Source organism: Halichondria panicea, chromosome 4, assembly GCF_963675165.1.
Source record: "Halichondria panicea chromosome 4, odHalPani1.1, whole genome shotgun sequence".
NCBI lineage: Eukaryota > Metazoa > Porifera > Demospongiae > Suberitida > Halichondriidae > Halichondria > Halichondria panicea.
The window spans coordinates 4,387,675-4,402,667 of NC_087380.1; the positions used below are offsets into that span (position 1 = coordinate 4,387,675).

At 41.2% G+C, this 14,993-nt stretch overlaps 1 protein-coding gene across 7 annotated transcripts in view; it reads left to right on the top strand.

Moving 5' to 3' along the window:
- LOC135334596 (phosphatidylinositol phosphatase PTPRQ-like) overlaps positions 1-14,993 on the top strand; it is a 42,832-nt gene that overhangs the window by 13,391 nt on the left and 14,448 nt on the right. For 3 of the 7 annotated variants that reach the window (XM_064529841.1, XM_064529842.1, XM_064529846.1), the window contains 5 exons: positions 117-416; positions 476-775; positions 839-1,129; positions 2,644-2,946; positions 3,004-3,303. In XM_064529841.1, coding sequence (XP_064385911.1) covers positions 117-416; positions 476-775; positions 839-1,129; positions 2,644-2,946; positions 3,004-3,303 — 1,494 coding nt within the window. Of the gene's footprint in view, positions 1-116; positions 417-475; positions 776-838; positions 1,130-2,643; positions 2,947-3,003; positions 3,304-3,374; positions 3,675-3,739; positions 4,037-4,094; positions 4,398-4,447; positions 4,745-4,801; positions 5,090-5,136; positions 5,416-5,464; positions 5,561-5,610; positions 5,718-5,826; positions 6,035-6,094; positions 6,443-6,502; positions 7,130-7,312; positions 7,493-7,557; positions 7,729-7,804; positions 8,132-8,225; positions 8,371-8,425; positions 8,779-13,688; positions 13,814-13,876; positions 14,052-14,116; positions 14,405-14,993 lie in introns of those variants that run through there. The other 4 variants (XM_064529843.1, XM_064529844.1, XM_064529845.1 and 1 more) reach the window with 3 other exon arrangements.

Genomic DNA, 14,993 nt, shown 5'->3' on the forward strand with positions numbered 1-14,993 from the left:
CTTACTTATAAGCAACAAGGCACTTCAACGCACTGCAGATAGATCTAGTGTAACCTAGCTGTCAAGTTACATAAAATAAATCTAAAGTAACAGGAAATACTTCATTACGTTCACAGTCCCAACAAACCCTCCTGAGAATGTAATGATCACTGTGCTATCATCCACTGAGATCCAAGTGAACTGGACTGAAGTTCCTATGATGCATCGAAATGGAATAATTACCACATATGAAGTGATGTACGAACCACTGATGACGTTTGATGTACTCACTGCAGCCAGAGTGAACATTACAAATGTTTCTTCTGTTCTTACTGGACTGGAAGAGAATTTAGAGTACAATGTTTCCGTGAGAGCTTATACAAGTGTGGGCCCTGGACCTTATAGCCCAGAGGATATGGAAATTACTTTTAAAGATGGTCGGTCGATAATGATTAAAATTAATAATAATAATAATGTGCTTTTTAATTCAATGCAGCTCCTGCTAGTCCACCTCAGAATGTGACGGCTACTGTGTTGTCCTCTACTGAAATCCAAGTGAACTGGACTGAAGTTTCTGAGATATATCAGAATGGAATCATCACTGAATATGACGTCATGTATGAGCCACTAATGACATTTGGTGTGCTCAATAGAACAACAATAAGAACAATGAACTTGTTTACTGTTCTCTATGAGCTTGAAGAGTATGTGGAGTACAACATATCAGTTAGAGCATACACATGTGTGGGACCAGGACCCTACAGTGTCGGAACTATGAACATAACATTTGAAGATGGTGAGTTAAAATTAACTATGGACACATTTAAATTTAACAATTGCACTTTCACTATTATTGCAGTGCCAAGTTCTTCACCTAGTAATGTCAGTGCTACGGCAGTGTCTTCCACTGAGATCAGTGTGATGTGGCAAGAAGTTGCAGCAATTGACCAAAATGGAAACATCACTCAGTATGAAATAACGTACAATAGAGAGTTTGAGAATCAAAGTAACTTCACTGATGGAAACGCACGAAGTTTCATTATCACTGGATTGGACGAGTTTGCAAACTACAGTATCTCGGTGAGAGCTTACACCAGTGTGGGACCTGGACCCTATAGTCCAATTGCAGTGGAAGCTACTGACGAAGATAGTAAGTTGAGAATGGGCTATCGTTTACCCCATGTGTTTTGTAGTAAATACTGCAATGTTATGGTCACTGAGTGTACAGAGTAGACTATGGGGTCAGGTAGGCAGTTCCTTGAATAATTTTTATGTTCAGGAGCTAAATTTTGGCGTGTGCGTTGTAAGTCAATATGCTTCATGGATCCATAGGGATTGATAGCTTTTGCAGCTCAATTATTTGCTAAAAGGATCATTGGTGCAGCGACGTTCTAATAAATTCATCACACTCGGAGCTAGACTCGTCACCAGTTAATGTCTGAAAAATAGGCCAGCAAGTGATTGTATAATAATCACTCAAATATTCACTAAAGAAACCGAATTTCGGAGAAAATATCACTAAAAGGTGTACGTTACAGTACGTATATGGATGCTTACTCCGTAAAAGCTCGAAGAAACACTTGTTCTAGGTAAGTACATGCTCGTGTATGGCAGGTGCTGCCCTTTGTGTTTGATTACAGGTTATGCTTCTTTCAACAACAAGAGTGCCCCAAAAATACCACTCTTGTCTATTGTCCTCATGTTAGGTCCTGGTCAAATCGGACTATCATGGCTGCTGTTTTAACCCTTTCTTGCATGTGGATGCTCTGCCTGACCAGCATCCTAAAGACTACCACCTACACTTGACAGCGCGGGGGATCCATAGGCAGGGTGTCATACAAGGGTGGGGGGAAAGGGGAGATTTCCCCCTAAAATTTGCATTCAGGTACTAGTTGGGGTACGTACATACTGGCAATTTTACATACTAACAAGGTATTGAAATAACAGTTGACCTTTTTTTAGCAACATTTTCTAGTTATTTTTTCTTATTTCCCCCTCTACTTCAAAATCCTGTATGACACCCTGAATTAGGGATCCCAGGGTGCCACGGATCCCCCTTTCAGTCTACATATGTAGCTATTATGCATGGCTTTACTGTAGCCTCGATCCCAGGCCGCACTTCCCACTTCACTTAGGGAAGTAGGCCTGGTATCGACTGCTTGCGCATGCGCTAATATCCCCCCGGTATCTGGGGGCTTTGGATAACATTGTATATGCTCAGTAAAACTATGATATATCACAACAAACGAAAGTGGATTGAAGGAAGTAGATAGACAGTTCTATTGAAGGTTTCTAGCCCATAAAAAATTTTTTGTCACGAAGAACAAATTCTTTACTGTATAACGCAGATATGTTACAAGATTCTATATCTGTGTTATACAGTAAAGAATTTGTTCTTCGTGACAAAAAAATTTTTAAGAGGCATTTGCTGTAGATCAATTATTGAGCATGTTTCATGTATAGGGATGTTTACAAGTCTTCATACGTTTTATTTTACAGCTAGGGCTTACACTTTTAGTTCATGCGTACGATGACATTAAATTATATATCGGTAATACTTGAAATTTAAAGATGCTGCCAAACATACTTTGTAGTTTATTCTAGAGGTAAACATTTTTAGAATGCATAATTATTTGGCTCCAAACAAATGCCCTCTTAATGCAGCTCCTGCCAGTCCTCCTCAGAATGTGATGACTACTGTGTTATCTTCCACTGAGATTCTGGTCAATTGGACTGAAGTTCCTGAGATAGACCAGAATGGATTGATCGTTACATATGAAGTAATGTATGACCCGCTAATGACGTTCAATGGGATGCTCAGTAGAATCACAGTCAACACAACAAATTTGTCCATCACTCTCAACAACCTACAAGAGTACGTAGAGTATAACATCTCAGTGAGAGCGTACACCAATGTGGGACCTGGACCTTACAGTGTGGGGATTATCAATAGGACACTTGAGAATGGTGAGTTCATTAGTGTAACTATGATAAGGTGATTATGATAATATTCCATATACGTAGCTCCTTCTGGTTCACCAACAATTGATAATGTTATGTCACTGTCACCCACGGAGATCCAAGTTACATGGATTGCAATTCCTGAAATAGAACAGAATGGAGTCATCACTCGTTATGAAGTGTTGTACAGGAGTACTTTAGATTTCACTATCGGAAGTGTTTCCACTATGGATGGAGATACATTCACTGCAAACATTACCGAGCTGGAAGAGTCCGTTGTGTACAATATAACTGTGAGAGCTTACACCGTGGTTGGACCCGGACCCTTCAGTGAAGTAGCCATGGAAAGGACAGGAGGGGCAGGTGAGTGTCGCCATTGAGTGTAGTTAAGAAATATTAATGGTAAGATGTAATGATTTTGTAACATTCTACAGCTCCTGCTAGTCCACCTCAGAATGTGACGGCCACTGTGTTGTCCTCTACTGAGATTCAAGTGAACTGGACTGAAGTTGCTGAGATAGACCAGAGTGGAATTATCACTCAATACGAAGTCATGTATGAGCCACTGATGACATTTGGTGTGCTCAATACAGCAACAATAAGAATGATGAACTTGTTTACTGTTCTCTTTGGGCTGGAAGAGTATGTGGAGTACAACATCTCAGTGAGAGCTTACACTAATGACGGAGCTGGACCCTACAGTGTGGGTGTTGTCAGGAGAACATTTGAGGATGGTAGGTTAACAGTCTAACTAACACTTGTACTATTATTGCCTGTTTCCTCCTGTCTAACTATGCAGTGCCAAGTTCTCCACCTAATGATGTCAATACCATTTCTGTATCCTCCACTGTGATCGGAGTGACATGGGAAGAAGTTTCAGGAATTGACCAGAACGGAAACATCACTATGTATGAAGTGATGTACAACGGAGAGTTTGATCTCATGAATCAAAGTAACTTCGCTGATGGAAACATACAAAATTTCACTATCACTGGATTAGACGAGTTTTCTGACTACAATATCTCAGTGAGAGCTTACACCAGTGTGGGACCTGGTCCTTACAGTCGAGCAGAGATGGAAATGACAAAGGAGGACGGTGAGGTTTATTTATTTTAATCACTTGTGTGAATTATGTTAAGTTTTGCTGTGTACAGTTCCAACAAGTCCAACTCAGAATGTGACAGCTTCTGTGCTGTCTTCCACTGAAATCCAAGTGAACTGGACAGAAATTCCTGAAATAGAACAGAATGGAATCATCATTGAATACGAAGTCATGTATGAACCACAAATGACCTTTAATGACATGCTTACTACAACAGCAGTCAACACTACAAACATGTTCGTAACTCTGACTGGTCTGCAAGAGTATGTGGTGTACAACATCTCGGTGAGAGCTTACACCAATGTTGGACCAGGACCTTTCAGTGTAGAGATTGATAGGGAAACTCTGGAAGACGGTTAGATAGATAGTGTAAACCAATTGATTATATTCATTTCCACTCTACAGTGCCTGGCTCTTCTCCCAGGAACCTCCAAGTGATAGCAACAGGACCTACCTCTCTCAATGTTTCATGGGAGCCACCAGTAGAGATGGACATCAATGGTGTTCTCACCAACTACACAATCGAATACTACATAACTAAAGAGGAAAACAGTCCTCATGACGTTGTGGTGGTCTCTAGTGCAACATTTACTATTTTACTAGAAAATCTCAACTTCACTATCTATAATGTATCTGTCTCGGCTAACACAGTGATAGGCAGAGGTCCTATAACTGAGAGGACTCAACGTACCGACGAAAATGGTACGTTCTACTAATTATTTGCCCAAATGTGCCTATTTAGATTATGAATAATTTCAGTTCCTGGTGAGGCTCCTCAAAATATTGCTGTGAACAGCGAATCGTCGACTAGTATAAGAGTCGAATGGGACCCTCCACGAGAAGATTTTCAGTTCGGGATCATTCGATCCTATATTGTGCTGTACAGAGTCACGGAAACAGGCTCAGCAATGGTGATGAATGTGGTCAATCGCTCACTGATTATTGAGAGCTTGATGGAATTCACCAACTACTCTGTGGAGGTTGCAGCTGTGACAGTGGGAGAAGGACCTTACAGTGATCCTGTCACTGTGGTAACAGATCAAGACAGTAAGTTATTTTTGATGCTCATAATAATTTTATCTTTACCCCTCCAGTTCCTGGAGTTGTCGCCCGGCCACCAGATAATCAATCCGTACTATCACCTTTCTCGGCCAATGTTTCCTGGACTCCACCTGTTGACCCAAATGGTATCATCACTCAGTACACTGTAAACTATTTCATTGTGTCCAATGATACAATGAGCACCCGGAGACGAAGGCAGGCCCCAGTGCCAACTGTCATTGATCCCGTTTGTGTGGTTGGAGGTATGGAGAACATCAATAGGAACATCAATGTTACTGGGGAACGTACTTTTGCCATTTTGGAAAACCTCAGTGAGTACTATTAGTATTGTGCACGTAAGGTGATGCACTATTTCTATAGCTCCATACTCTGTGTACGAGTTCAGAGTGCAAGCAGAGACTTCTATAGGGCCTGGAAACTTTTCTCTGCCGAGGTTATTTTCTACACCTGAACATTGTGAGTTCTTCTCCTAGCAATTCGTCTTATTACCATGTTCGTATTTACAGTACCGACTGAGCCAAGAAGTCTGTCAGTCCAGACACTTAGCTCTACCTCTTTTGAAGTCACCTGGGAGTCACCTCGGTGCAACTTTGGGGACCGTACTGGCTACAATGTAAGAATGCAGTATGGTCATCTTGCTAAAATACGAGTATGTACATAGGTATAGCGTTCTCATGTACAAATACAGTTTTTGCTGATTGGTAACTTAATTTTATGTACAGGTTTCACATGATCCGATACTGGGCAACTTTGATCCATTGGGAACTGTTGGGACCCTGAGCAATCCATTCATCCAGAGTGACTCTAATGCAGGCAGTGTTATCATTACAGGACTCTCTCCCTTCACCGACTACACTGTCAGCATATGTGCATTGACCTCTGCTGGATGTGGCAACATCTCTTCAAACACTGCTCAAACCAATGAAGATGGTACGTCATCACTCGATGCTGTAAATATATTTATTTCCATCTGTTTTTGTCTACATTTAGCACCTGAGCCGGTATCCAGTCTGGATATCACATCAACCCGTAGAGATGGCAGCAGCAACAGAATTACTATTATGGTCACCTGGATGAGACCGTCAGAGAGAAATGGACCATACAGATACATGCTAAACTACACTGCTGAGCAGTCCTCTCCTTACCCCGTTACTAGGGGTATTAGCACTGCTAGCAGTTCCATTAACTTGGCAGGAGATAGTCAGAGCTACTCTGTGCCTATCATTGACAGTGTCCCATTTGCTGACTTTACTGTGAGCTTGTATGCTTACAATATCGGGAGAGGAGTTGGGTTTAGAAGTACTGTGATGTTTCTTACAGAAAAGACTACATCAATTGGTGAGTAGACTACATTAAGTCAGTTGGAAGATGTATCATTATTTACTTTCGTGTTTACAGAACCTACTAGTGTTTTAAACCTTGTTGGTACAACCACAAGCCACCAATCGTTTCTGGTCAATTGGGATGTTCCACAATTTCCGAACTCTGAAATAATTAACTATATTATCTACTATACAATAGCAAGTGCTATCCAAAATTTCCCTATCAATGATAGTGGATACACTTTTGTCAATCAGATCACTGACACGACTTATGATGTAATGAACCTTGATCCGTTCACCAACTACACTGTTCATGTTAGAGCAATTGGCAACCCGAACCTGCAAGGTTCGGTTGTGGAGGAAATACTTGTACGAACCAATATCACCAATCCTTCAGCCGTTGTGAACCTAACAGTAGAAGCTAATTTATCTACAGAAATTATAGTCACATGGAACCCTCCCACTAAACCTAATGGTCCGATCTCACACTACGTAGTGTACTATACAAAAGGTAGCACTCCTCAAACAGGAACTATCTCTAGTTCCGGGTATGCACAGCTGACGACAACGGGAACAATGGTCAGCATTCGACAACTTGACCCTTTCACATACTACCAAATTCATGTTCAACCATTTGTGACCGAGATTCCATATGTACTTGAAGGCACAATAGGCACAGAGATTGTGATGAGGACGTTTTCAGGTAAACTGCCACATTGCTCACTTCTTTATTATACTCTCGAGATAGTCGTACGAGGAATACGGGTAAAGTGTTTATCATTACCTTCGTATAACACTCTTCACTAATACAAACATGCCTCAGTATAAGCATTGGGGTACGTGCTTGTGGGATTGTTAAAAGGATTGCTTGTTCTTCCCTTTGCAGCTTCATGCCCTGTCCTTATACTTATAAACGGAATGATCATGTACAGTTCAGCTGCTATTCCCCCACTGGAAGGAACTGTGGCTATACATGTCTGTGATGAGGGATATGTATTATTAGGAGGAACTACAAAAACATGCCAGTCCAATGGAACATGGAGTGGAGGGGAAATTGCTTGCAACCGTGAGTTGATTGATTCCAACTCTTATGACTGGCGGTGTTTATTTTTATAGTGTACAATTATACAGTTCTCTCCTGTGGTCCCCCTCCCTCTATTCCTAATGGAATTCCAGATAATCCTACCAGCACAATCGTTGGAGTTACAGTAAGGTATAGTTGTCATGCAGGATTTATTCACCTTGGTTCAATGATCACTTGCTTAACCACTGGGTCTTGGAGCGAACTACCGTCTTGTCAGGGTGAGTCCTTTCAAACTCATAGAGAGACGTGTGCACAAACTAGAAACCATACAATGATACACATGCACACGCACAGTCCCTCCCCCAGTCTACCTTTCTCTGTCCTCCACAAACTACTTGACTGGACTTACAGAGATAGACATATCTTCCGTGAGAGAGAACAACCTTGTTTGTCACACAGACCTTGCTGCTTGTTGCCGACAGTTGGACTCAGGAGTGGATGGTGGTATGGGACAGTGGTACTATCCAAACGGTTCATCTATTGGTGAAGGAGAGTTGCGTGTGAGCAGAGGTCAGATGACCGTCAGTTTGAGTGCCATGACCAGTGCTCAGGCTCCGAGTGGCCTCTACTGCTGTGTAGTGCTCACAAGTGTGGGAGTACTGGCTTCATGTGTCCATATAGGTGGGTTTCTACAGCTTAGAAAATAATTATTAGCGATGTTAAAACAGTGCATGTTGTTTATAATTATTTGTTATGCCTATAATTATACACACAGTTTCTTCAGTCAGTATCCCCAGTACTGATTGCACTGGTGCAGTGATTGGGGCAACAGTTATTTCGATATTAGCACTCCTGATCATCGTGACATGTGTGATCGTTGCTACTTACCTGGTACGAAAACACAAAAGAGTGGGAGCAATGTAAGCTTTATGTCATTATAATTATGGTCAAATATTAATGGTTTCTTTTCTACAGGTCAGTTCGCAATGACATTCCAGGTTTAACGTACCAAAGTTCGGTCCCAACTTACGATACTATTTCTGTTACGTATGAGGAGATTCCCATCCCCATTGTTAAAAATGTCAGAGGAAATTATGACTGCACGCAGAATGAAGCCTATGAAACCACAGACTTTTCAGAAAGTGGGAATGGTAACACTGAGGTGAATAGAACTGATCCAGAAGAAATATACGACAATTTAGCCTGAAAACTACGCCTATGGAAAGCCATCCATTAATTTTTATAAACTGAGTGATTTGTTAGGTTTATGAGCGTTTATTCATGAGATTGATGAGCTACACTATACTATTTTCTAGTGTTTTTATTTGTTGCGGAGGAAATCCCGAGCCAGCAACAGAATGATGTTTGATGCTCTACATTATAATTGTGTGGCCATGGCATGTAGACTACATGTACGTATGTACAGTATAGATCTACACTGGTGAAATTGGCTCGACCTTATTCTGGAGGCATGGGTACTACAAAATGGTAACAAGCTGTAATTATAAGCTGTTAGCAGGCCTGGGTATGGTGTTGACTTCTACTACACTACTGTATAGTCTCGAATACCCGCCTCAACCTAAAAGCTTGTACTGCTGGAAGCCAGACCCTCCCTTGGATGCCACGCCTAATGATCAAGTGAGAAACCACAAAAACTATCTACACGTGTAGGAGTCATTACATACCTCAAGTTAGCAGTTAAGTATTGATCTGTGCTAAAGCGCTTGTGTATTAAAGTAAAACAGCCAGATCTTAGAATCTAGCAGATGTAGATTCTGTATCTATATATTCCCCTGGCAAGTGTGCGTAGTGAAAACCACGACATGTCTCTGTGGATGTGTAGTTCTATGGTGGTTGTGTTCAGCCTGTTGACACTAGTGGATAGAGGTAGGTAGATATCTAGATCTCGCTGCTTACATCTAAACATTTAGATTAGTATGCTCCATTACTATTTTCATGCAGGAACCTGCACATCAGTGTCGGTCACTAATTCTCAAGCAGTCGATCCTGGTAGTTATGTGACTCTGGCCTGCAATGTCTCTGGTGCTTCAAATACTACTACTGTTGTGTGGAATGGCCCTAACGGGCAACTTAACGAAAACGAAAATGTAACCTTTTACGAAGAAAACACTATTTTTGTGTCGAACCTGGTTCTCAACAGTGTGGGTTACGAAGACGGTGGTACATACACATGTAGTGTGACTGACAGCGATCTCTCCAACTCCACTGTGATTGTCATTACACCGACAATCACTCCACTGGAAGCGAGGAGCAATGTCGGTGATAATTCTCCTGTCTTCATGTGTGACGTACAGTCATCACTTAGCTCAACCACCCGCTGGTTCATGTATAACTTGAGTGGTAACGTACAGGAGGTCTTCAATTCTGACAGTAACTCTGGAAGTGGAAGTGGCATGTCACCATTATCGGTCAATGCAATACTGAATTTAGGGAATGAGAATGTGACGTTTCAAGATGCAGGAATGTACCAATGTGCCGTGAGTACTCCCGAGCTTTGTGAGGTCAGATCTCAAAATGCAACACTGACAGGTAGGTATGGCTATAATTAATATAGGGTATTTATGTACCGTATATCGAGTTTCAAATGTGAGCTTTTTTTGATTGTAAATTGCGAGTTTTGTCATAGATTGCAAACAAAATACACTCTTTATCATGCACATGCAATTTTGCATGCTTGGCACGTAATACACAGTACATAGTTAAAACGCAATAGAGCTGTATAGTTACGCATTCGAAACCTGATAAACGGTAAAACACATTTGGATTGGGAAGTAAGTTTTCGAGTAGAAACAGTTCGGTTAGCTAGCGTGTAGCTAGCTGTGTGATGTTCCTTGTTGTTTTTTCACCAGTGGTATATATGGTTTCCCAGCTAAAAGCCTACCAAGGTTTCCACCGCTTTTTTATGTACATGTAACTTGTGAGGTTTCTGAAAGATCCTGGCTTGTGTTTGTCTGTGGGTGGTAACCACTAGATCTTGTTCTTGCATGTCAGTACACACAGAAGTAGTAGTGTTGTGACAAACAACTGCTTTAGAATGTACCATTTGTTTATTGTTGATCGCATTGTGTAAGTATATTTTAAATGTGTTTACAAAACATTTTAGTAACTCTTTAGTCTAAGCAAACCCCTTAGCACTTTATACATGTTTATTTGTAAGCTAATGAAAGTAATACTATTGGGGAAAGTATACGTGTAGTACGTGTACATAACTGTTATCATGATGGATTATTATACTGTAATGTGTTCTCGTGACTGGCTTTTATTGTGCAATCCAACCATACCTTAGTTATGAGTCTCCCTTTTCTTAATGAGAATCCGATATCGTAAGCTCGTGTGTGGGAAACTGCCATGGATATCTCAACTATACAATGTCATAGGTGCTCACATTTCAGTCAGTTATACATACCCTACGTGTTGATTGTTGCCTAGAAATACCCTCTATAACTGTAAGATTTGAAACTTAGGATAGCAATTATGTGTAAAGCTGCTTCCCTACCAGATAGTTTGTTTCATTAGTGTATTTCACATGACTGGTTTTGCCCTCCAATTAATATCATGGTAGCAAAACTGTACATAGTTTTAGATCGGGAGTGTAATATTGGAATGTTTCTAATGTAAACTCTAACCACTCCCCTGCATTCTCTTGTGAGCTAGTGTATATAGTCAGTCAGTATGGCCGGAGATATTTCCTTACATGTGTGTATCAATTTTCAGAGGGTACAGAAGTTAAATGGAACGTGTAATACCATATGCAGGTGCAGCAGTACGTATTTGTACCATCATCGCTGCTTATAAGTAATTATACCAGAGCATGCAAATAAAATATTCCCTCACTGAGAGTGTTGTGATTGCATGCATGTTTTATCCCCTACATGAAAATCAATAACCTAGCACCAAACATTATTTTCATATTTATAGTCTCGCCTAAAAGCAGTGTGACTATAATGCCCAACACTGCTAACAGCATTCAAGGAGACACTCAGACGTTCACCTGCTCTGCCATGGGTGGTCCTGGAAACATGTTCTCATGGACGAGATTGTACGATAACGCATTTGTAGGGAACATGTCTGATCTAACTGTGAATGTGAGTGGAGCCACCGACGGTGGGCAGTACAGGTGTGAAGTCAGTAACATGGCAGGCAATGACTCTCAAGTGGCTATTCTTAATGGTAAGGATGTACATTTTACGATTAATCTAACTTCTGTTCACTAAATAGTTGGACCGATCATTTTTACTACACCCTTATCTGTGAATGTGAGTGCAAGCGATGCTCTCAGTCTTAACTGTATTGCAACTGGGTTTCCAGTACCTAACATCACCTGGTTTTTTAACGAAAAAGAGGTAAGATTTTGTCATGCTTTTTAAGTGCTTATTATGACACTCTGTAGTATCAAGTGGACGAGAATCGCACTAGCGTGACCCAAGCAAGTGGGGACAGATCAGTGAGCAGCACCCTTACCATCAACATGGCCATGCTCAATGACTCTGGGGAGTACGTCTGCAATGCTAGCAGCCCAAACTATGACACTGTGTCAAGTGACTCTGCTACAGTCGTGGTGATAGGTAAAGTTAATTCAACCTGCACTCTATTTTTGCCTGTACTCATCGTATATATATTATGTTCACATTCAGTGCCTCCAAGTAATGTGGTGATTGCATTGAACACAAGTATCGCAATGCGTAATGACAGTGTCACTTTCACTTGCGATGCTCAAGGTGGACCTAGCAATTTATACCAGTGGCAAAGAAATGGAGAAAATCTCGATGAAATGACTCAACCCATTCTACAACTCACTTCAGTTGATGCTAGCGATGGAGGAGAGTACACTTGTGTCGTCAGCAATGCAGCTGGCAATGACAGCAATTTTCTCACTCTCTACATACAACCATACATTGTAACTCATCCACAACAAATACTAGCAACTGTCCCAGAATCAGTTTCATTTACTTGCGAGGCTTTGGGATTCCCTGCACCTAGCTATCGATGGGACAAGATTGGTGATCCCGAGTTTCAACGCTTTACACAAAATCTCACCTTCAATTCTGTAAATTTTGGTAATGAAGGATTGTACCAATGTGTTGCTTCAATCATGGTGGACATGATCAATTACACTGCAGAGTCTAATCAAGGAGAATTGATATGTGAGTTTTATGTAACTGTTTGTGAAGCTTACGAAGTACTGTAGGTTTGGAATCCTTCAGTTCTGTGCATGTTGCTTTTGATAATGCATGGTGTACTTAGTGCATGGATTCTGTTTCTTTAGAATGTTAGTCTTGATTGATAATTACTTCTATATAGTGACTCCTGGTGAAGTAATGATTGACGCAAGTCCATCTAATGTTGGTGTGCTGAATGAAAATGTCACACTAAATTGCTCTGCAAGTGGTGGAATTGATAACCTCCAGTGGCAAAGAAACGGAATCAATCTTCCTGGAGAAATGCAGTCTACACTATTTCTTGCTTCAGTTAATGCTAGTGATGGAGGAGAGTACACTTGTGTTGTCGGTAATGCAGCTGGTAATGGCAGTACCAATTTCACTCTCTACATTCATCCATACATCGTGGCTAATCCACAACGTCAGCTACTTCGAACTGTGGCTAGCAATGCAACATTCACCTGTGAAGCTTCTGCGTTCCCTGCACCTGACTATCGTTGGGACAAAATTGGAGATATGCGGTTCGATAATCTTGACCGCTTTAGACAAAACTTCTCCTTTAATCCTATTGCTTTTGGCAATGAAGGCAACTACATATGTGTTGCTTCGATCATTGTGGACAATATCAACTACACGGCAGAATCTAAACCAGGAGAGCTTATTTGTAAGTTTAATAGCATTTTAGCTAAACGTTAAGAGCATACATGAATGCATCCAATCATTCTCGTTTAATTGCAGTATCACCTGAGACTAGTGTGTCTATCACACCTAGTATGTCTATAACAGTTCAAGGAGACACTCAGACGTTCACCTGCTCTGCCATGGGTGGTCCTGGAAACATGTTCTCATGGAGGAGACTTTACGATAACGAAATTGTGGGGGACATGTCTAATCTAACTGTGAATGTGAGTGGAGCCACAGACGGTGGGCAGTACAAGTGTGAAGTCACCAACATAGCAGGCAGTGATTCTGATAATACTACTGTATATGGTGAGTGTTAAACGAAACGTTTCACCTATAGGTATGTTCTATGTTTTTAACTGTTCGTCCATCTACAGTTGGTCCGATCATTGACACTCCCCCTTTATCTGTGAATGTAAGCATCTCTGAATCATCCACTTTCACCTGTTCGGCCAGTGGATTTCCAGTACCTACCATCATCTGGGTCCACAACGGAACACAGGTGAGCTAACTGATTCATTGGTACATCATCAATTTGTCTTGCATGGTGCATGTAATTCTTCAGAATCGGGATGATGAGAATCGCACTACTGTGTTATGTACCATGGGAGACAGATCTGTGACCAGCACCCTCACCATCAACATGGCTATGGTTAATGACTCTGGGGAGTACGTTTGCAATGCTACTAGTCCAAACTATGACACTGTGTCAAGCGAACCTGTCCTTGTATTCGTCCAAGGTATCGCAAACACTTTTTACTACACTGATTACAAGCATGTAAATCATTCCTAACTAATTTTCTAGCAACTCCTGAGCGACCACAGAATGTGACAGCTGTAGAAGTGACAACAACTAGTGTGATATTGGAGTGGGTGGAGCCTCACGACAACAATGCCCCCATCCGTGGTTACAAAGTCTCCTACACCAGACCATCATTCCTTGGAGGGACTGACGTAACTATCAACAGCACAGTGGAGACTGTAAACATCACTGGCCTACACCCTGGAGTAGCTTACTCCTTCTCAGTGGTTGCTTTCAATGACATTGGGGACAGTGCACCTGGTAGCGTCACAGTCACTACTGTGGAAACAGGTATGTCATTTTGCATCTAGTACATCTATAGTAGCAGCTTGCAATATTTTCCGTTGAGTAATGTGAAACTTAAAACAATACTGTAGAAACTGGATGCGCATGCGCTTTTGGGCAGACCTCTATGGCTTATATTCGAGAATGCGCCTATAATGCAGTCATTTCGAGCCCCATCCAACAACCGGATGTCTCTCTGTGATGAGAGCTGACTCGCAAGCTGGCTAGAAAGTGAGCAAGCAGGCAACCCTAACTGGATCTATATCATACTATTATGTTACAGTTCGTTTTACAGTTCATTTACATCATTTAAATCAAAAACATTCACATTGACCAGGAACTTGGAATAAAAGGACCTCATCCATGTCTCAAACTCTCTCAGCATGATCAGACAAGGTAACAGTATGCCCAGAGAGTCCTTCCAGATGGATATCACCAGCTATATAGCTATCATGCACTGTACAAGCTAACTAGCTCATAGATAAACAAAATTAGCTCTCAAATTTCACTAATAACCTTTGCATAATTGGAAAAACGCTTCAATTCGAGTATAAAAAGCCTGCAGTTGAGCATGCGCTTAAAATAAAGATACGCT